Source organism: Opisthocomus hoazin, chromosome 1 (genome assembly GCF_030867145.1).
Source record: "Opisthocomus hoazin isolate bOpiHoa1 chromosome 1, bOpiHoa1.hap1, whole genome shotgun sequence".
Taxonomy (NCBI): domain Eukaryota; kingdom Metazoa; phylum Chordata; class Aves; order Opisthocomiformes; family Opisthocomidae; genus Opisthocomus; species Opisthocomus hoazin.
The window spans coordinates 37122819-37145929 of record NC_134414.1 but is presented as its reverse complement, the minus strand read 5'-3'; the positions used below and the strand labels follow the sequence as shown (position 1 = coordinate 37145929).

The following is a 23111-nucleotide window of genomic DNA, read 5'->3' as shown; positions in this document are numbered from 1 at the left end:
GGTAGGAATGAGCTGCTTCCAGACAAGCACCGAAGTTAGGTATTTCTGCATCGTGGTGTGATCAAAAGAGCTGTTTCCTGAATCCACCAATTCTTCGTTACAGAAATTCACATCGCGTGAGCAGTCCTGTCAAGTTCAGCTGAATTACTCATCTGAATATGAGGTCAGGAGAGCGTGCTTGGGTATGTAAAACTGCTCCGCACGCTAATGCCACGTCCTGAGTGCTTGGGGATTGCTGTTCATTACTTACCTTTCGCCTTTCCTTTTCCAGGCTGACAAAGTGCTGTCACCTCTTGGTGACTGCTGGCTTCTTGGGCAATGCCCCGCACGCGTTCTGCTGGTAACATACCACTCCCCCGTCAGCCACATGTACGTTTGGTGGGAGAGAGGGGTCAGCCTCTAGCCTATGTTGGTCTAGCAGGCTTTCACCCCACCATGGTTTCCCACTGTCACTGCCCTGGCACTGCTCCACCAGTTAATCTAACTAATGCAGACAGGATGCTTGAGCTTTTCTATCTCTTTTATTGCCTGCCATGCTCTGAAAAGGATGCCAGAGTGGAGGCAAGAAGGTGCTAGCATCCACATCTACACTAGGACCACTGCAGTAAGAGATGGAGGTGAACCAGTGGAGATAATGGTGGAAAACTTGTGGGTAGAAAATGTATAGCTGCATTGCCACAGGCTAAAGGGGTAAAGTTCCTTTTTTTCCAATATTGTTTCTTTCTAAATAAAAATTTAAATTGTATTGTTCTTTCACATACTAAATAGTGAAATGTTGGAATAGGAACCTCAGCAAAACATACAATATTGGAAAAACAGGACTTGCCTTACATCCAGGCAGGCTCCGTCACAGGTCGGTGGTGAACATGATGTTACCAGCAGAGAGCATGCTGAGGCAACACACTGAACTAGTGCCAGTAACAACAAATGGCCTACCTGAAAGGAAAGGAGAAGGCTTGAGGGGTTAGAAGTCTCTGATACATCTAATGCGACAATGGGGTCGGTCTGGCTCAAACCAGTGGGTGTGAATCCCTGTGACAGTCAGAGCTGGTGACCATGGGCCAGATGTGATCCAGAAGCCTTTTGGCGACAGTAAGGCAACATGGTGCATAAGCAAACGGGACCTCTCCCAGCAGGACATCCCAGCCTGGATGCGACTGGGTTGGTGCAACTGGATCAGTGCGAGATGTGCTGGGCCAGCAGATGTGCTCAGACACAGCTGCACCTCTCCCTGCCCTCTGCCAGCTTCAGGTGAAACGGCAGATTTTAGCAAACACATCACAAAACCAAGCCATACAATCGAGGTGGGAGTCCGGTGCTATTTATTTTTGAAAGAAATGTTCATATTCACTTGACTCCGCCGGATGATTTTCAATACCCATTGCGGATAAAACACACAGATGAGCTGTGGTGCTTGTAAAGGAAAGCTGTGAGCCTTGGCAAGTGGGGGTCATTACTGCTAGGGCTTCTGCTGCTCTGGAAAATTTTGGAACTGGTTCAGGGTTGTTGGAGAAGCACACTGGCTGCGTAGCGCTGCTTAGGAATTCTGGCTACTTACAGACTCGGCCTTAGGCGTGTTTCAGAGCTAATTCTCAAGAGAAATGCAGATCCATCCTGCCTTTCTTCCAGCTACTGCTTCGTCTGTCTGCCTAGCATGAGCGCACATTTGATTCGCAATTAGTAGGAGTCTGCAGAGATTCAAAAGTCTGCCCTGGTGGTCCCTACTGGGGCCCGGTATTGTAAGATCCTCCCCTACGTTTTTGCAGCATTTAATTGCTACTAGTATATAAAATAACTTCATGAAATTTCATTACTTCTTTTTTTTTTTTAAAGTATTTTATAACGTTATACCTTGAATGCCATCTAAAAATGTAAATGAGATGCAATTAACTCAAGAGATCTGGTGGATTTAGTGTTTATAAAGATTCTGTCATTACCAAATCCATTCTTCCTCATGACATTTTGTGTAACACAGTCTTGCATCAGCTCTCATTCAGAAGGTTATCTTTGTAACCATAAGTGCTAAGAACATGTATATGAACATAAAAGCTTTATTTCTCTGGAATCTAAATTATTAGTTTCTAGAACCTATTTGTCACTAGATACGTTGAAAGGCAAATGTTAGATGTGGAACAATGTCACCGCTTTCATAACAAGCATTAAAAAAATCTGAAATAAGTGTAATTTACTTTTCCTGATATCACAGAATCACAGAATGGCAGGGGTTGGAAGGGACTTCTGTGGGTCATCTAGTCCAACCCCCCTGCCGAAGCAGGGTCACCTACAGCAGGCTGCACAGGACCTTGTCCAGGCGGGTCTCGAATATCTCCAGAGAAGGAGACTCCACAACCTCCCTGGGCAGCCAGTTCCAGTGCTCCGTCACCCTCAGAGGGAAGAAGTTCTTCCTCATGTTCAGACGGAACTTCCTGTGCTTCAATTTGTGCCCATTGCCCCTTGTCCTGTCACTGGACACCACTGAAAAGAGCTTGGCCCCATCCTCCTGACACCCACCCTTCAGATATTTATAAGCATTTATTATATGCCCTCACAGCCTTCTCTTCTCCAGCCTAAACAGTCCCAGCTCCCTCAGCCTTTCCTCGTAGGAGAGATGCTCCAGTCCCCTCATCATCCTTGTAGCCCTCCGCTGGACTCTCTCCAGTAGCTCCTCATCTTTCTTGAACTGGGGAGCCCAGAACTGGACACAGGACTCCAGATGGGGCCTCACTAGGGCAGTGTAGAGGCGAAGGAGAACCTCCTTCGACCTGGTGGCCACACTCCTCCTAATGCACTCCAGGATGCCATTGGCCTTCTTGGCAGCCAGGGCACACTGCTGGCTCATGGTTAACCTGTCGTTCACCAGGACACCCAGGTCCCTCTCCGCAGAGCTGCTCTCCAGCATGTCCGCCCCCAGCCTGTACTGGTCCATGGGGTTGTTCCTCCCCAGGTGTAGGACCCTGCACTTGCCCTTGTTGAACTTCATCATGTTATACGATATATACATTAAATGTGTGTATCTGTGCAGATACATATGCAGACATACATGCTTGAACATAAGAATAATCAGCATTTTGAATCTCTGCCATCTAAGCAACTCAGATCCCACAGTCTTTAAACTGCAAATACTTATCCAAGTCAATAAACATTTTAGCTCAACAATTATACAGAAAGGATTAAAATACAGTCTCAAAGCAGAGACTGTGCCTGTGCAGCACAGGTGGGAGCTTGTGGTTTCAGTGTGTCCAAGCCATGTGGTCTGTACAGACAGCAGGCGTTTGTGCACACTGTGCTTGCACACAATACACTGTTTTATCTCCAGATTTGCAGATTTAACACCAGACTTTCTTTTTGCTGTGTAACTACCCCTCTTACCATGCTTATAAAACAATACTATCAAATATACCTCTTTGTGTCATAGAACACCTTAGTATCACAGAAGGTATGACAATCAGATTTACAGAGGTTTGCTTCTCACTGCTTAAATAATTGCATTAATTATTTTTTATCGCCATTAAGATAAAGTTTTTTTGCATATTTGTATCTGCATGAATAACATAGGAGATGCCAAGTTTTTTTCTTCAATACTAGTCTTAAAAGAAAGAGCTGTTGTGTTTGAAATATGTTGCTTTTCAGGTATATTTAACCTCACAGTATTTTTTTTAAATTCATAGCGAAAACATACATCATTGATATCTACACAGAATAACGTAAGAGACTCAAGAATTGAAATTCATTTTTGGATTGTATAAAATAACGGTGCCTTTTCACTTTGCTTTCTCGAACTCTGTGTTAGTCTCAGCTGTATTCACAAATGCTAATCAGAGCAGACATACAGGCCACATAAGGTTGTGCGTTGCTTACAGCACTGCCAGTGGTCAGACTTCTCCAGATTTTGGAGGTGAAGCCATGAGTCCTCCACCCCCTTAGCATGCCTAAACCAGCATTTTTCTCCCACCAGCAGCACTCACCTGTTCCTGCAGGACTTTAAGCATTGCTTGTGTATGCGTTTGCTCTTCCTTGGCTTGCTCCAGTTCAGATTTTTTGTTGTTTAATTCTTCCTGTATGCTCAGCAATTGCTGCACAAACAAAAGAAGTTTCTGGTTAGCATCGTCTGGATCCAAAGCAGCTTTAAATCCTCAGTTTGATAAATCCTCATTTCAAACAATGCTTTGCAGTCTGCTCCTACATTTATTATAGTTGCATAATCTGCTGTGTCTAAATGGACCAGAGGTAAATTATTTTCATCTGCCTCTCCTTCTGCAGCAGTGCTCCACAAGTAATGCATCTGTTAATGTGTGTTAAGCTATTTGTTACATTAAAGTAGAAACTCCTGGTACAGTATATCACCCACAGAGCGACTGTCACGTTCATCTGAACGAAAATCTTATTTGCAGAAGTATACGCGGTGGTTTTAATAATCCTAGGGTAAACAGTATGGTCCATAAATAATTTAAAAGCACAGCTCTTTAATATAATTAGTCATTGGCCCACAGCCATTTTCATTCTATGCAAAGCAATATTCTGGAAAGCTTTCACACTGAGTTGCCAAGAAGACGAAAGCTTTCCTTCTTTTCCCTTGTGCTGTGATATTTTATTAGATCAGGAAGACCGATGCTTTTCAATCAATAGATCAGCCAGGAAGACTGCTGATCTGAACTGTCAAAACAAGAAGCTGTGATCAAAACCTGATTTTATGAAGAGAAATCTAGGAAGTAGGGACAACTTTAAAAGCCCACATTCCCTGGTCTTGGCTAGCTTTAGGTTCTGACTAGATTTATTGTGACTGTCAAGAGCAGATCAGTAGATTTAATTAATTCTGAAATGATTATATATTTTTGTATTGGTGTGACGAATGTTAGAAAGTGCTGAAGAGCAAGAGGAGACAAACATGAGATTAAAAAGGAGTTTACGGAGCTTTCCCTTAGTCATGAAGAAAGCAAACTGATTTTCTGGGGCAACACTTGTAAGCACACTCCTTTTTAAGGACTACTTGAGTGAGGAATTGCTTTACTAACTTGCGTTACTGATCTAACCATGTATCTAAGCATCTAAAGCTTCGTTTATGCTTGTGCTTAGGACTGGTAACTCTGACTCAAGCCCATTTTGCAGGTGTTCAGGATCTTGCTAAGTTACACATAGCTAACCTAGAAATAGTCCCTGGCCTTGTTCCACTGCACTGGAAGTCCCAGGCATCAAAGGACTTGGAGGCAGTATTGTTTTCAGAGCTGCTTGGAAACACATGACATTTTCTGTTGTAAGCAATATGATTAATTAGTTCAGCCACTGAAATAAAAATACATGTGGGTGTATGTCTGATTATATCTCACACCCTCTACAGTCTAGCTGGGTTAGGTTTTTGATGGATCTCGCCACCTGCACTTCTCCTTGGGAGCCTCCAAGAGACATTCAAATATGTGTATTCACTCTACCACAGCACAAGAGCATTTCAAATCTCAAGAATCTACATGAAATAACAAGGTCTGTTCCACTGAGGCTTTTGCCCAATCAGCTTTTGTATGGGAAGCTCTACTTCTGGCATGTCCTGACCGAGGATGGATTGCCACCTCAGGTCTACATTCATCTTGCCTACTGGATACTATTCCCTACATTTTCAGAAGATACACTGAATTTGTGTATACTGTCGTACGTCACACACTGATACCCATGCAGGTCTTTCGCACAGCTACAGCTTTCCAGACATTTCATAAATTTTTCTCCTGGAAGTGACCATTTGGTCACCTCATGTAACCTCCTGTTATTACAGACCATTAAATTTCACTCAGGATAGCTCTAGCTGACATCTGCCGTTTAGGAAGAAGGGACTCCAATCCTCAGAGGAGAAGCAGAGCATACAAGGCACCAGAAAGACAGCATAAACCAGTTGAGACACGTGAGCTTTGGTAAGCAGATGTGCCACCTAATAGGGGCTGGTGAAATGTCCTCTCCTTTCCAGCTGCAAGCTGTTTGACATTACACGCCTGAACATGGCAGGAGTTGTTAAGAGAAGGAGTCTTTGCCCCCCATTGTAGAGTCCTCTCTGAGAAGTTATGTGTCACCAGCATGGCCAGCCTCTGGTGATTCAAAGGGAGGAGCCAAAATGGATTAAATGATTCTCATACAAAGCCAGGAATGTATGTAGTCAGTTATGTAGTGTGTTGGGGTTGATGTAGCTTGAGAGTTAGCATGACTAGGCCGCTTAAGCAAAACAGTTAGCATAGCTGGACAGGCCGCTGGAAAGGACAGCTAAGAATAACAACTGAGAAAGTTCTGATAGTGCACATGATGTGGGTTAGCAAAAACAAGATGTGTTCAAGGACATGGAGGTGGCCTGTTGCTATTAACGTTAGTGCATAGTTACCAATCATAAGGGAATATGGGGTGCGTGAACAGCGCGTGATTTATGTCTGTAGCCTATCCGAATAAGCGTGATTGCGTGTGCAGATATGAAAGATGTATATAACCACACAAGCAGACCAATAAATCGCATCGACTGTGCATTGTATCAATGTGTGAGAGTCATTCCTGTCCCTGCATGGATGCTGAAACTCGTCAGTAGTGGAGGATGGAAGCCCTTCTTTGCATCTCCATGCAATCAGCTGAAACCTTGAAGCTGGGTTTTGATTATCATCATTGTGTAAGTGTGATGCTACAAGTACTAGGGAGTCTGAGGAGGACCTCACATGAGATGTTGTTTGCTCTGCAGCCTCTGAAGGAAGTGAACAGCCACGCATATCCAAGGAGAACATCACCACCATCCAGACTGCACCTTCATCCTGGTTCAGAGATTGTACTCCAGCTCCTGGGAGAAACCCTAGAGCTCATACTCCTGAACGATATAAACTCCCATCTGGAAGATCCCAAGTGAGTTTTCAGTCCATCTCTATCCCTGGAAAGCCTTTCCACTATTGAATGACTATTACAAATGGGAAACCAAGTTCATTTACAGGTTCAACTTGTAACACTTCTGCCAGAACTGAAATATCCTTCCCCATCCTATCCACCCCCTCCCCATGGCTCTTCTATGGCAAGCTCTACACACCAATGATCAGCTCACAAACTTCCACTGGTTTTATTTTCACTTCTCCCACTGTGATCTCCTGCTGTGATTTAGTCTAATTATATCCCTCTTCCTTTGATGCTGACTTTTTCTGGTTTGTGTTTGAGGCAATTTTTCCAAAACTGTCTGAGCACAGGAGGAAGTGCTGTGGAAGACAGAGAGCACAAGAGAGAGAGAGATAGAGATGCTCCCCGCTCTGTATCTTTGTGCTTGGCTCTAGACCAGCCAGGAACAGGAATCACAGGAAAACATCCAGCACGCTCAGTTTCCCCAGGGTAAGAGATTGTGCATTCTGATTGCAGTGTGAGCTGCAAAGCACTTGATACGAGGTAAAGCCTTCCAGCAGTCTTAATGGTGAAATTGTCAACTACTGCAGGCTTACTGTGCATGCATAAGCTTGGATTTTCAAAGACAGCATACGGGTCTTCTTTGTATGGGGATGGAAAACAGAGTATCTGCAACTAAGGTATCATATTCTCAGTCACACATAAGGTTTTTCATGCACAGAACTGGGACTTTCCCATCCAACACCCAAGGATATCAGAATTGTTTAAACCTTGAAGCCATCCTCTGGAGTTTTAATGTTCTTTCTTTTTCTCGCCCTCACATTTATCTCTAAAAGCTGCAGAACCTGCTCGCTTTGCATGGGTCAGGTTCTGAGGTTTCTTTTGCTGGAGTGGTTGATGCTGCCACCAGGAAGTTGTAACCAGGAGTTATACCTGCCAAACAGTGTATTTTTCCCTTCTAGTCTCATTTTGGAAAATGAAGAAATAGCTTTGACTGAAAAGAATATCAGCCTGAGACAGACAAACAGCCTGAAAAACTTCAGCACAAACATGTGATGTTTGGCAAAATTAGAAGCTAATGGAAAAAGGATCTTATACTGGCAAGAATGAGGTAAGTTTCATAATAGGGACTGCTGTCATGCCTGCTTATTAACAGACAGCCTCTACAGAAAGATTGTAATGAACGATGCAAGACAATGGTATTATATTATTCAAATCTATTTTGTTTTTCACATAAATGTGCTTATTAAAAATTGATCCTATGGATTTTCTTCTGCCCTTCAGATTGCCTGTGAGCATACACTGCAATCAATTAATATAAAAAACTGTTCTTGGTTTTAATGTTTGTGCTGTCTGATACTGTTCCACCTACTTTGCTGTCTCATCCAGCATTTCTGTCAGAACTTCCACCCGTGCCCACCCACCCACGCAGCATTTGCTACCCCGCTTCCCACCTGTTACATCCTTCTGGCTTGTCTCACAGCTACTGCCAGCACAGCTACCAAAGTGTCCCTTCCTTCAATCTTTTCTCACCTCTCTGGCCAGTTCCTTTAAGCCCTGATGTCCCCAACCTTGTGGCAAAGCCGTGGCATTCAGAGAGCAGTTCCTCAGTTTCCTCAAACAAAGGTGTGAGTTCTTGGTTACACAGCCAGCAAATACCTGGCTCATTCTTCTGTTGTCTGCCAGTGGTCTGCAGTGTGCAATTCTTCGTGTTTCTGAGGGTCCCCTGCAAGTTATGCAAGGGTATTTTCCCTGAACCAAAATCCCAGTGTCAGGAAGCAGAAAGGCATCTCATGGTGCTCGCCATAGCCCGGAGGATCCTGGAGACAGATACCTGCAATGCCTAGAGCTCCACCAGCACCAGTCTGGAAGCTCAGTTGGTCTACAAGCAACCAAAACCACTCGTCACCATGGCTGCCAGGTTGACCCTAAGAGATGAAGCTGTGTAGTAGGTCCAGATCAGTCTGCTAGGCATCACTGATGTCCTCTTACTGGCATTTCCAGAGAGAAGACAGAAAAGGAGAAAGAATTAACCTACAGGTTGCCTCTCCAGAGATCAATCACTGCATTTTAGACAAAAAAAGCAAGACAGAACACTTGTTTCCAGTGGCAGCTCTGGAGATGCTCTGTATAGAAATGGTAAATACCGCTCTCCAGTGTTAAGCTTCCTTCATTCATGAGGACCAAATCTGCTCTGTACATAAGCGGGAGGCTAATTGCTTTATAAGGGGAGGAAGGATGTGTGTGTTTTATTTTGTTTTTTTTCACACATTCCCACCTCCAATGCTGAATCTGTCAGAGACAGTTCAGTACCGCCCATATTGCGTAGATCTCAGAAGTGCAGACAGAAAATTACCATCTTAAACCAATCTTTGCAGCTTCTGAAACATTAAATATAGATGGCATTATTGAAGCCAGATGAATTACTCAGACTGTGTACAATGCGGTGCCAGTGTGGCCAAGAATGCTAACAACCGAACAACACACAGTGCCTCAAAATATATGAGAAGCCCTAAAGGGAAAGTAATAGCTTGCTGTTGTGTACCACTGTGCAGCCGTGAAATACTTCTTTTTCCTCTCCTCCTCTCTGCCCACAGTTCTTCATCGCTCCCAAAAGGCAGTGTTACATGTGTACATTTAAATATAAATTACGGACATATCTAGAAGCGTGGTCGCACACTGAGCCTAGCAGGACAGAGAAGGGTCTCAGAAGGAAAGCATGGTTTCCAGCATGAAACCATCAACTTCGCATGCTAAGAAAAGGGAGGCAGATCAGAAGAGACCACAGGGCCTGAGGCTCTACTTAAGATACTGTAAAGCTGACAGAATAATGAAAAACGAAAACCATCAATTGCCACAAGTTCAGCGGTTACACTGCTGAATGGTCCTGCCCCTGCTATTTTGGTTACGGCTTTCTCTACAGCTGCTTGAAAAGAAGTATGAAAAGGTTACAAAGACCTTAAAGAAAAGGAAGTAAAGAAGAGCAGACAAAAGAACGCCTCTGAGGTGGGAGCGCTGGCTTTGATCACAGGTTGTGCAGGCAGCTTCAGCAAACCCAGCCCGTTCAGCCATGGGAAGGAGGCACAGGCTCCCTGTCCAGTTTCTGGAGCAGCTGCAGAATGTCCAGAAAAGATCTGTGGCAAACTCTTCAGAAATGAGAACATCAGTCAAAGAAGGATGGTCTTACACAGCCTAACTGAGCCAAATCAGTGAAACGGCTGTCTTAGACACCTTGTGAACTCTGGCAAACCGAATTCTCCTACCCATATAATATTTGAGGGCAGCATCTTACTCTCTGCTTAATACATATAGGGAATATATCCCTATACAGGAAAAACGGGGAGATCTGATTCACTGGATGCCTAAAATGAAGGCAAAACTTATGTGCCTCAGATAGGCAGGCTGTATCCCAACCAAGGCTACCTTTGTCAGTCCCAAGGAAACCAAGGCTTGCATACGAAACAGTAACCTGGGGAAGCAGCTCTCACTTGTGCAAAAGCGTAGCCCTTTCCCCTAAACTACACTGGAATCAAAGATCTATAAAGTATGAAATCACAGGCATTGAAAGGACTGCAGAGTTCACCTAAAAATTAAAATACCCACTTAAGCTAGCAATTTCTGAGGTTTTATTCTCTTTTTTTTTTTTCCCAAGTAAAACCTTGCTGTGTCTTTTCCAACTTTATTTTATAGAAAGAACAAGAAGTTAGAGTTTGCCAAATGGAAAAGGACAAAAATCATCAAGGAAAATAAGTGTTTCAAAATTCTTAGAAGCTGTTCAAAAACATAGAGGGGAAGGATGGTAAATATTTCTTTTCAGAATCCTCCTTAGGTAGAAGCAAAAGATATAATGAATCAAAATGAAATCTCAGGTACACAACCAAATGCAAAAGAAAAACACATATCCCTCTCCCAGTACTTCCTCAGACTGTCTAGAAGAGTGTTTTTGTCTTTTTCTAAGACAGACAAGATTTCATATCACAAACGGCCAGCACATGGCAGGCTTGAATAATGAGAAAGTGACTTCCCAGCTGAGCAAATATGCATTAGTAACAAGATGCTGATGAGGCCAGACAAATCACCAAGGAAACAGGAGAATGTGAAAGACAAGCCAAAGAAGCTTCAGAAATGAGCCCTCGAGGAAGTTAGCCATGTTGCAGCAGTAAGGGCAACACACATGCCAGCCTAATGTATGATAAGGCATTATTAAAATAAAGAGTATGATTGTGGATTTTTTTAAGGAAGTAAAAAGAAGTGTAACAGCACAATGTTTTGCATCCCTCCCACCTCTCAGGGACTGCCTGTGTCATAGGAACAACATGGATGGCATTATTCGGATGGATCATGCAGTTTGCAACAATGAAAGAGTTCAAGTCCTGACCCCCCTGCACTTGGCTGGTGAAGAGCTGAACATGGATCGACAGCTCCTGCTTGTTGGGCATTCACCTGCAAAGTGAGTTTTCCTGGCTCTCTGGCCAGAGGCAAAGACCACACTGAAAATCTTTGCTCCACAGGTTAACCACCTCATCGAGGGCTGGGGAGCTGGACACACACTGGATGGGTGAGTGCATATGGTGGCACTACTGAAGAACTCTGTCCAGCTGCTTCCTTAGGGAGATGTTTACCGTGCTCCCTTTGCCCTGCTGTTAGATTGACTGCAGAGGTCCTACAGCTTTACAACACTCAGAGTAGGAGCAGGCAGGACTGAATCCGAGAAATACGCCAAATGAAAAAACAGACAGATGTACACAAAAACACTGAAACTACCTAAACAGAGGTTACAGACAAGATGGAGTCAGGCTTTTCTTCGATAAGGGCTGAGGGCGAATAGACATATTCAACAAGGAACACTTTTATTACATATAGGGAAAATATTCCACAGTGAGTGTGGCCAGCCACTTGAACAAGGGTTCAGAGAAGCTGTGGAATCTCCAGCCTTGAAGGTACTAAGAACATACCTGGACAAGCTCCTGAGGAAAACTGAGACAACTCTGGAGCTGCCATTGCCTTGAGCAGAGAGATGGTGCACGTGACCTCTAGATGTACCTTCTGACTTATGTTTTTCTATGATTCTAAAGAATGTCTAATAGGTATTAGATAATTAGCTCTCAATTTCTTTTATTTCTATGAGGCATGGTAATTCAGCCACACCAGCTACAGGAGGCAGTGTTAGGGACTGGACAGCAGATGAAAGGAGAACATGGATGGTGCAATGAATGGCTTAAGAGCCAGTCTGCAGCTTTCCTTTGCCAAGTAATTTTTAAGTGTATCTCTTACTCCTCAAGAAAGAAAAGTTATCTTCGGTCAGCTATGCACTTTTGCAGCAAATGAGGAAAAGACCCAAGTCCTTAGGAACCTTATAGAATCAATCCCTCCTCTCAAAGTGAAATTCTTCCAATTTACTAATAGATACTTAGTGCTAGCATCAGGGATCCCTCTCTGGGATCTGACTTTCACAGCACATTATACAAGGTCTTTGATTTTGATGGGGGCCTGTGGAGAGGTCTCATCAAAGCTCATTGCACCTTGTCAATAAAGCTTCCTCCTACCTTTTCTAAATAAGATTATTGGCATATTACATAGCCCTTGACTTTACTCGCAGTGGGTGAGTGGACAGCTGGGCTTACAGTTTGCTCTGATCCTGATCAAAGACAGAGGGCTGATCCCTGATGAGCATCATGTTCCCCCTATCCTCATATCTGTCCTAAAAGGCAATCAGCTGGCGCTTGGTATGATGCACAGTCAAAAGAAGACATGATCATCCATTCATAGCAACCTCATCTTCTCCAACCTTTCACCTGTACCTGTCCATTGTGGATACCTCCTCCCTAGGCAACAGCACTTGAACTGTATGATCCCATCTCTTCTTTCAAGGGACTGCAAGTGAGCTTGATACAGCATGCTCTTTCTCAACAAACCAAATTAGATTGTTAAAATTTTTATTTCCTATTCAAGAAGAAATGTTTTATTTATTTTGAAGGAGAATAAAAAGACACGACACATTTTAATTAGAAGAATGACATCAGGGAAGCAGAGTTCCTAGTAATGATAGCATCAAACACATTTGAAAACTATGTAATTAGCAAGACAATGCTAGCATTTAGGATCTTTTAAAGAGTTCATGTAAGATCATTGGACTGTAAAACGTATGAGATCTGTCCTTCACAACCGCTGCATTACACAAACATGTTAATGAAGGTAGCAGTTGATTTCTTTCACATTTTAAATAAAATGTGTGCACCTGATTATTTCTTTCCAAAGTGTTCTTTCTCGCTGCCAATCTCAGTTTAGCTTAGCCAGTGGTAGCAGGCAAAAAGATGCCACCCTCCACCATTTTAGCACTAAAACAGCTATTGAGAACATGGCGCTTAAAGCATCTATGGGCCCTTATTTACACTTCTCCTAATATTGTTGAAGTGGTGGTGGCAGAAGTGGGAAATTAAACATTACTTTCAGTAAGGAAAGGTTGTTAAACACAGAGGAGAACCCATTTGGCTCATCTGAGATCTGGTAAATAATAAGCACTTAATTCTCAGCTGCTCTTTATTTTAATATAAGAAGAAAGAGTAAATATTTGCTGGAAGTTTGAACACAGACAGTACTGTACAGAGCCCTGAAAAGCACAAGGGAACAAAGATTATATGTGTGACGTGGAAGCAGACATATTTCTTAACCAGTTTCCAAATAAAAGCTACAGGATGTGAGAAGAAAAGACAGACCTGGAAGTGAACATCTGGACATTGGGTCCAGTCTCTTGCACCTATCTTGCATCCATTCCCTATAAAATTATCAGTGTTGATCAATACTGCCATTATTACTCCAGTGCCATGTTTATGGGAAAACAGAAAGATCTAACTAGAATTAAAAAGCCAATCGTATCCTGGGCTTCATCAAGAGAAGCGTGGCCAGCAGGTCGAGGGAGGTGGTTCTGCCCCTTTACTCTGCTCTCATGAGACCCCACCTGCAGTACTGCGTCCGACTCTGGAGCCCCCAACACAAGAAGGACATGGATGTGTTGGAGCGGGTCCAGAGGAGGGCCACGAAAATGATCCGAGGGCTGGAGCACCTCTCCTATGAGGACAGGCTGAGAGAGTTGGGGCTGTTCAGCCTGGAGAAGAGAAGGCTGCGGGGAGACCTTACAGCAGCCTTCCAGTACCTGAAGGCGGCCTACAGGAAGGATGGAGAGGGACTTTTCACAAGGGTGTATAGTGGTAGGACAAAGGGGAATGGCTGTAAACTAAAAGAGGGCAGATTTAGGTTAGATATTAGGAAGAAATTCTTCACCATGAGGGTTGTGAGGTACTGGAACAGGTTACCCAGAGAAGCTGTGGATGCCCCCTCCCTAGAAGTGTTCAAGGCCAGGTTGGACGGAGCTCTGAGCAACCTGGTCTAGTGGAAGATGTCCCTGCTCATGGCAGGGGGGTTGAAACTAGATGATCTTTAAGGTCCCTTCCAACCCTTACCATTCTATGATTCTATGAGTCTATGAATTCATACTGCCAGAATAGTAACAAAAAGCATTTCCAACTTAATTATTCTGGTCTGTTTATTCAGCAGGTAAAATGCAGATACAAGGGGTAATGTTTTTTATCTCTTTTATTTACTCTTCTCTTTAATACTGCATTTGAGGAAGAATCAGTTTATAGTTGTGTATAAGTACATTGGGTGGATGACATGCTGAGTAGATGTTTGGTGAGCAAAAGGTAGGCGGATACAAAAAGACTACAAATCTCCTCTGCATCTAGGCTATATTAATAAATACAGCCATAACATGCTCCATCTATTTGACAATGATGTTAATTTCAGTGCTAAACTGCTACTAGAACCTGTGTATTTAAAGGTAAATTGTTGTTATAAAGGTCATGGCACTCGCATGGCACCAGATTCAGCAATTTTCAGCCAACAGCATATGTGTTTGTGACTTCTGACATTTCAGAAACTTTGTGTGTGAGAGAAAGGAATGGCTGTGACAGCTAACAAGATCTGTGAAGGATCTGAGAGATGCAGACCTAAATGCCAGCTGAGGCTTATTGGAATTTAATAAGTGGTAGATTGGTTAGAAGAGTGATGTGCAAAAAAGGTCTCACAATGCCCTATCCTATTAGCTGTTGAAACCTCCTGGACAGAAACATGCTTTTCTTTTTCATGTTACTATACATCACAGGTATGTGATCTTGCTTAAAAAGCTGAGATGATCCTTGTGCCATCTCACTTAGGCAAAAGGGTCCTAATCTGGCTCCCAGTGACTGTGCTGTGGAAGATGTCCTCGTCACCAAACATGTACCCTGGCCGCCCTCCCCCGAGGGAGCACTGAGTGTGAGGAGAGAGGTGGGATGCACTCCAGCAGCTCCTCTCACCCTCCTGACCACAACGGTGAGGTGTATCACAGGCCAAACTGTCATTCCCTGGATGAACCCTGAAAGCCTGAAATGTTTGTTAGTCATCTGGCATTTGTCAGAGCCCTTTGAAAGAGGGTCTACAAGTCTCAGATGCATGTGCTGCTTATTTTACATGCTAAATGATTCGTAAACTGCAAAAGCTGGTCCTCAGTAAGTAGGAAATGTCAGGAGCAAAGTGGCGTTTGCAGTAAGACCTCTTGTTGCATATTGAACAGCAAGGGCAGGAAGGTATTGAATAGGTGATGATTAACTGTGCACTCTATGTCTGCGGCACCGAACGGTGAAGGGTCTCTGAGGTATACCAAGCAAAACACACAGGCAGTAGTTCTGGCTATTCTGGGCTTCTGAGTGCTCAGAAGTGCTCTACGCCTACCACCCACGGCTGTTCCCATTGTTCTTGCTTCCCACCCCGAGCACTAATTTTGGGAGAGGCACCCCCACGCATCCCCTGCTCCTGCAGTAACCCCATGGCTAGGCTTTAACGCATCACAGCCAACGAAGGGGAGTTCCTACTGTCACTGTGTGTTAGGAGTAAACTCAAGCTCAGCTAATGAATCCATCCCTTTGGGGGACCAGGGCAATGAGGTGCCTCTTAGATGTCCTAGATACACCCCAGCATGTGCAACAGCAGAACTGTAGGCACCTGTGTACATTTCCTGGAGAAAACATAGGTGGAAGCACGGTTTAAATGGGGATTTCTGGATGACATCCTTGCCTGCAGGAGCTTAAATTCAGCCCAGCATGCTCAGGGAGTTGTGAGAGGAAAGAACATTATCATACATTTACATGATGCAGTGAAATGCCATGCAGAATTACCAGACTATTGGCAAATGAACCAGTTCAGAAATCAGTACAGCTATGCAAGCATGGCTCCATACCTTGGCTAATTAAGCCTGATGAAAAGGTGGAACTGACTTGTTCGATTAGCGAGCCATGCTAAAGGAGGTGTGCTCTGTAGAATTTAGACTAACTTGAGGAATAAAACCTTGCAACAATGCCTGTGCTATGAAGGTGGCTCTTGAACAACGCTGGATGACCAGGAAAAATCTAAAATTTACTTGGATATGTGTTAAAGAGTGCCTTCTCCTCTGTGGCAAGCTGACATTTTTCAACGGCGTGTAACGTTATCAATTTCAGGCAGATTTTGCAAAGGATATGGAAACCACATCATTAATTCAATAGCAAGTCACTGTTAAAATCTGAGTCCTTGTTTCAAAGCATGGAGGTGGCAAGTGCATTTCCTAAAGAATCTTCTTTGGTGGACAACAAACAAGAAAAGCACAGTTTTCACGCTTTGTTCTTGGAATGGCTGAAACATTTCGATGAGAATTTTTTCAAAAGAATTTTGTTTGCTGCTCCACAAGGAGTTAAAATTTGGAGAAATTATATGCCCACTGAAAACTGAGTCTTCTAATGGCAAGCATTAAGCAACACACCTAGGTGATATTTTCTGCATTACCTATAGTCATGTATCGGGTAAAACATTTCAGACAGAGAGACAAGATTTAAGAAATCTTACAGCTGTGCTGTGAAGTATTGTAAAAATAGTTACAACTAAAACATCCTTCCTTGTGATCACAGACTTTGTCAGAGAAAACAGAATCACAGAATCACAGAATCACAGAATGGTAGGGGTTGGAGAAACAGAGCCATTCGAAAAGCGGTCTGCTTGGTATGTGTGTTCTCATATAGAAATAAATTGAAGGCAATACCACCTATGCAGCAGTGACATGTTAATTCAATTTCCATCTCAAAATCAGGTAAAGTGTATCTCATTTGTTACCATGGATACAAGACATTATTTCCATTTGTTTGAGATCTCACAGTGGGTATGAAATTAAACTGTGACACAGTTTTATGGAGGAAGTTGACTAAAAACCCCATAAGTTCAGTGTCATTAGTCCAAAGGATTTTCTTTTTTAGACACACTAAATAAGCAGGTTGCTACTAGTGCCCATAAGGCGTGCTTCGTAAGTGAACATCTGTGTGATTTTGCTGATGCTACTTTGGATCAGTAGGAGTGATGGAAGAGAAAATAAACATTCATTTCATCAGTCCTGCAAATGTGGGAAAGAATCCTGAAAAATGTCCAGGTGGTAGAAGTACATTAAAAATACACTGATGTTGCATTATTTTCTATTGTTTGGCACTAAATATGTTTACAAAAAATGTCTTGATTCTGAAAACGCATCCACTTTTTCTCAGATAAATTTGCTTTTCAGGCTGCAGCTCAAATCACTTGTTTCCAGTTTTCAAAGTTAGAAGTAGAAGAGGTGTATGAAAAAGCAGGGGAGAATGAAGAGGAAAGAAGGAGGAAGAATAAATTTTTTTAATGCTGACATATATGCAGGGTTCAGGAATTCAATGGCATTCAGTTTACCTTGTCTGAAATTAATTTTAATGTATACAAAAGGATAAAAGGGAATACAGGTCTTCTTGTTAAATTATTACTACTCAAGTCCTGGCTATATGTTTAATATTTCATAAAGAGACTGATTTCTACAGATGCTGAGCACCTGCTATACAGATGGATTTCAGCTAAGGTTGTCATCTCTCAACATTTACAAAACCAAGCTGAGATAAAACAGAGTCTACCTAAATCAAAGGTTTATTTCTAAATATTCATGCATGAAATGCATGAAAAGCACAAAGGTTATAAGATGCTGTGACTATGGCTAATCATTGAAATCCAAAGCCATCATCCAGCTGCTTAATTGACTGATAATTTCCCACCAAATATTCTGAACTCCGCCTCCACTGCTTCTGTGTTGCTGCCCTCCTCAGCATATTGTCAGACTGGATTATCTGCAATGTCTTCTCTAGCTCCTTGGGCCATCTCTAATTATATCCCATTGGGAGTTAGTAGGTCCGACCCTGAGATGGCAAACTAGAAAAAATCAGTACCTTACAGCAAAATTGTCACGAACATAGAAATTCTCAGAGGAATAGGGACTACTGTGTCCATTGCTAGTCGAAGACAGAGAGAAGTAAGTCGCTTTCTGTTATTGACTTGCATTATTAACATTTGCTTGAAATTACAATAGAAATCTATTTATATTCTACAGACTTGATTATCCTCCCTCCAGACCCCAGGTAGGAAATAATCATAATGCAAAATGAGCGTTAGGGCTCTAGCATTTTGATTTAGTAGTATTTTGTACCCACCTTTCACTGATTTTAATGGAGAATCAGCACCAGGCTGAAATTTAGCAAGAATATTTATATATGCAGTTAAAATTAACGAAGCCAGTGATATTTAAGTATCCATTTATATAAGGATAAGATCATGAATAGACCTCAAGTGTATCTAGAGTATATTGAAACCTCAAGTATTTCTGATTAATAACTTTATTCCTAAATTCAGGAAAGATTTTACTCCTGAATGGTCAATGACTTATTTTCTCTTTTTCAAATATTTATTCAGAATTATTCCACTATACCATAAATAATTCTAATTTGGTAAAACTCCGCAGGTTTCGAAGGGGTTTATGTTGGTATAAACACATGTGTAGGCTTGTCTTGTGCTCTGTTATTTGGTGTTAGGTGGGATTTGCAGCCTTGTTGGATTCAACGGGTACCGTGATAGCCGTGCAATTCCTAATCCAGCCAGGCAGCTCATATGTAAATTAATGTCTCCTAGTTTTTGTCATAAAAAAGCATCTTAGAACAATCTGGAAGTGGGTACAACTTGTCCCCTTCCAGAATCTAATAACCGGGAGTGATAGAGGATTGCACGCATCACTTCAGGGCACAGATGACAGAAGCAAAATTAACCTCTGCAGTAACATCTTGAGAAGCTCCATTCTAGATGGGAACCCAGTCCAGTGTCACGGTGAGCCACTGCTCTTGCGCTCTGTCATGTACCAGCTGAATACAAGTGCTTGGGCAGAAATGAAGTTCTACACATGTGTGCTGAATGAGAGCTGCTTATGTGTTAATGGGCGTGTCAGATGAAGCAGTGGGAGCCATCTGGATGTTCTTGCCAAGATTTGCCCAGCACATTGTCAGGAGCACGCTGACAAATAAGAGAGAATGGACAAGAGAAACCGACCCTCCCCTGCAGGGACACATTGCAGTTTCTGTCTGACTGATGTCTGAGAAAAAGCTTTGTTGCTGCACTAAACCACTTAAAAATTGGCTAAACAAAAAGGTGACACCCATGAATCAGCATAAACAATAAAAGCCTAGGAGCTAGCATTGATGTTACTATCCACTTGAACATTAGCAGGAGGGCAAACTGGACAAGCTGGAGACGTCTCGGCCATCCTCAAACAAGAGTCACAGAATCACAGAATCACAGAATGTTCGGGGTTGGAAGGGACCTCTGTGGGTCATCTAGTCCAACCCTCCTGCCGAAGCAGGGTCACCTACAGCAGGCTGCACAGGACCTTGTCCAGGCGGGTCTCGAATATCTCCAGAGAAGGAGACTCCACAACTCCCCTGGGCAGCCTGTTCCAGTGCTCCGTCACCCTCAGAGGGAAGAAGTTCTTCCTCATGTTCAGACGGAACTTCCTGTGCTTCAGTTTGTGCCCATTGCCCCTTGTCCTGTCGCTGGACACCACTGAAAAGAGCTTGGCCCCATCCTCCTGACACCCACCCTTCAGATATTTGTAGGCATTTATTAGGTCCCCTCGCAGCCTTCTCTTCTTCAGGCTGAACAAGCCCAGCTCCCTCAGCCTCTCCTCGTAGGGGGGATGTTCCAGTCCCCTCACCATCCTCGTAGCCCTCCGCTGGACTCTCTCCAGTAGCTCTTCATCTTTCTTGAACTGGGGAGCACAGAACTGGACAGAGTACTCCAGATGAGGCCTCACCAGGGCAGTGTAGAGCAGCAGAAAAAAGACAAAGCCGAGAAGTGGAGATGCGTCTACTGATGCAGATGAGTGCAAACAAAGGCACCGCAGAGCACTGGCTATGCTACACTGGACAAACTTTCTTGAACTTTTGTGCAGAATTAGGGCCAATTGGATTAAGTGAAGAGAGCAATAAGTGATGTATCAAAGTAATTTGCTCCTAAACACAACATGCATAAGGACTTTCCTTGAATGTTCGATGGATTTACAGCTTATAAATTCCTAAAATGACTATCCCTAATGATGACCCTAGCTCCTCCCCCTCCTTCCCTCCATTTAAAATTTGTAAGATTTTGACTCTCAAAAGAAATCAGGACCTTCATAACTCAAGTACAGCACAGCCCCAAGGTACCACTTTCCTGAAAAAGAAGACCCATTCTTTTCTTCCATATTAATACCTGCTGCATGCCTTGCATTGTCTGCTGCAGGAACTGCAGCTGCTGGTCCTTTGTAAGGCTTTCTTCCGTTCGAAAGAGCTGCCCTTTCTCCTGTTTCAGGAGCTCCACTTCATTCCTGTAAGCATCCAGCTGCCACCGAAGACTGTCGTTCTCTTCTTTTAGTGCATACGCTTGGGCGGCTAGAGCTAAGAGAAAATGAAAATGTGAAGAAATCAGTAAAATGGATTGTTTCCTTACAGATAACGCAGAGGACATCGTCAGGGGAGATGGCAATACAGCTGAAAGCCAGTGAGACATTTTGGAGCTGAGACAAGACCCAGCAGAGCTGAAAATGATTAGGTTCTGGCAAAGACTGTTGCTGGGAAGTTATTTCCTGGGATGGAAGGAGCCATAAAGTGACCCTGGGTAATTCAAATGCTACTTGCAATCTGGCTGCTAAATTTAGGCTTATATTTTAGGAAGAAACTGGCATGCAGTCCAAGGGCAAAAGAACCACCCACTTTACAACATTTTCCCAGTGATGTTATAGGAACTGTTACAACCACTTAGTAGTTACACTACTTTAGTGACCAGGTGTTCCAATCAGATCTGTGCTAAGGAATTTTGACTACGTAAACCCACTGGATTTAATCCCATGAGAGAGAGTAAACACAGAAACTCTTCTCCAATCTTGCTATGAACTACTTCACAGCAATGGTTATGAGGAACCATTTAGAGAGAAAAAATGATGTAATAGAGTAAAATTATATAAAATGCAAATACTCAAAAAAGTGTTGGCACTACAAGAACATTACTACATTAAAGACATTGGAAGACACTTAAGTCATTTCCTTAGGAAGCTCCATTTGGCCCCTTTTCAATTTAGAATGGCATTTTTATTATCATAACTGATAGCAGGTGTTTGTGAAGAAATCGATTAGTATGCAGGGATGGAAATTACATTTGCCAAATGACTTGCACAGTCTGCAATATAAGCTAAAATTTGTGTAGCAAAAGGCAGAAGGCTATAAAGCATGCACTAGGAACATTATTTAAATAAATTATCCAAACATAAATACATATAGAGAAGTGTGGCATTCACTACTTTAGGAATGTGGTTATCACCCTATAGAAGAACCCACTCCTGGTAGTGTTTATGCTTGGCAGGAGCTGTGGTCATTTGGCATAACAAACTGCTGTACTATACTATTTTCCTTCTTGGAACCTGGTAACACAACAGCATCAAAGAGCAGCTGTAATTAAAAAACAACTGTCTGCCATAGCCAATTCTATCAACATTTGGTAACTGAAGCACATAACTGATTTACATTCCTGATTAAATGATTTCAGGCTTGGTATCACAGAATTCGTTCTTGCCCACCTACAATAGCAATATGGTTAAAGTCCAAATTATAGGAAATTGTATATTAACTCCATTTAATGTTAGGCCTCTCTTGACTAGACCTTCTGCAGATAAAGAGTCCCTTGTTCCCCATGATAACACGATTCAACACGTTTGTGAAATTATATCAGCACTTAGATAGAATGTCATAATATTTCATTACCAATAAAAATGTTTTACCTTTGGTAGGACAAATCTACCTTTTTGTCAGATAATTTTTACTAATTTTAAAATAGTACAAACACATTACCCACAATAAAGTACAGTTAGCTACTACTCAGATACAGACATGGATTGGTTATTGTGCTTAATTTGGATATTCTACAGAATCTCTCTGGAAGATTTAGCAACAGTTACAGTATTGTTATATCAAATTAAATTGTTCCGAAAGGCATGTAATCATCCTTCCATGACAAAATTTACCCTCAAGAAATTGCAATGATGAGTCCAATGGGCAAACAAAAGGATGAAATCTTTTTTTTTATTTTCTGTTTCTAACAGCCAACAAGCTATGCTAAAAGAAAAAAAAAAAAAAAAGAGGCCAAGGAAGTAAAACCCTCAGTCTAACAAAAGCTCAAGTCAAATCAAATGGTTTGGGTTAGATAGGGCCTTTACAGATCATCTAGTCTAACCCCCCTGCCACAGTTAGGGACATCCATGACTAGATCAAAGCTCCATCCAACCTGGTCTTGAACACTTCCAGTGATGGGGCATCCACAACTTGTCTGGGCAACATGTGCCAGCATCTCACCACCCTCACTGTGAAAAATTTCTTTCTTACGTCCAGTCTAAATCTACCCTCTTTCAGTTTAAAGTTGTTGCCACTTGTCCTGTCACTACAGACTATGGTAAAAAGTCTCTGTCATTTGTATTCTCTTACTCATACCAATTAGACTCTTCTTAAACTAAAAAAAAGAAACCCAAAACTTTTTAAATGCAGTACTCAATTCCAGCCAGAAACTACCTATCCTTCTGCTCTGAGAGCGTGAAAGGGGACCATCATGGGCATACTCAAGTTTTTATGGTGGCTTGGGAGCAGTGATTCATCTGCTGTCCATCACAGAGATGCTAATCCAGCTCTTAAAGAACTTCTGAGAGCTGTTGTGTCAGTGGAGGGTGTAAGGCCTACCTACTTGTTAATCACCAGCCCCACTGACATGTGGGTTAGGACCCAGATTCAGCCAAGGTTCTGGCTGCTCTACCTGGAAAAGCTGCTGTTGTGTATTTTCTGGGTCACACTACAGCT

General features: G+C 42.6%; 1 protein-coding gene across 4 annotated transcripts in view; it reads right to left on the bottom strand.

The window, feature by feature from the left end:
- Positions 1–23111, bottom strand: part of ENOX1 (ecto-NOX disulfide-thiol exchanger 1) — a 380777-nt gene that overhangs the window by 25862 nt on the left and 331804 nt on the right. For all 4 annotated transcript variants that reach the window (XM_075432297.1, XM_075432138.1, XM_075432365.1 and 1 more), the window contains 2 exons: positions 20485–20669; positions 3966–4073 (listed from right to left, as the gene is read on the bottom strand). In XM_075432297.1, the coding sequence (XP_075288412.1) occupies positions 3966–4073; positions 20485–20669 (293 nt within the window). The remainder of the gene's footprint in view (positions 1–3965; positions 4074–20484; positions 20670–23111) is intronic.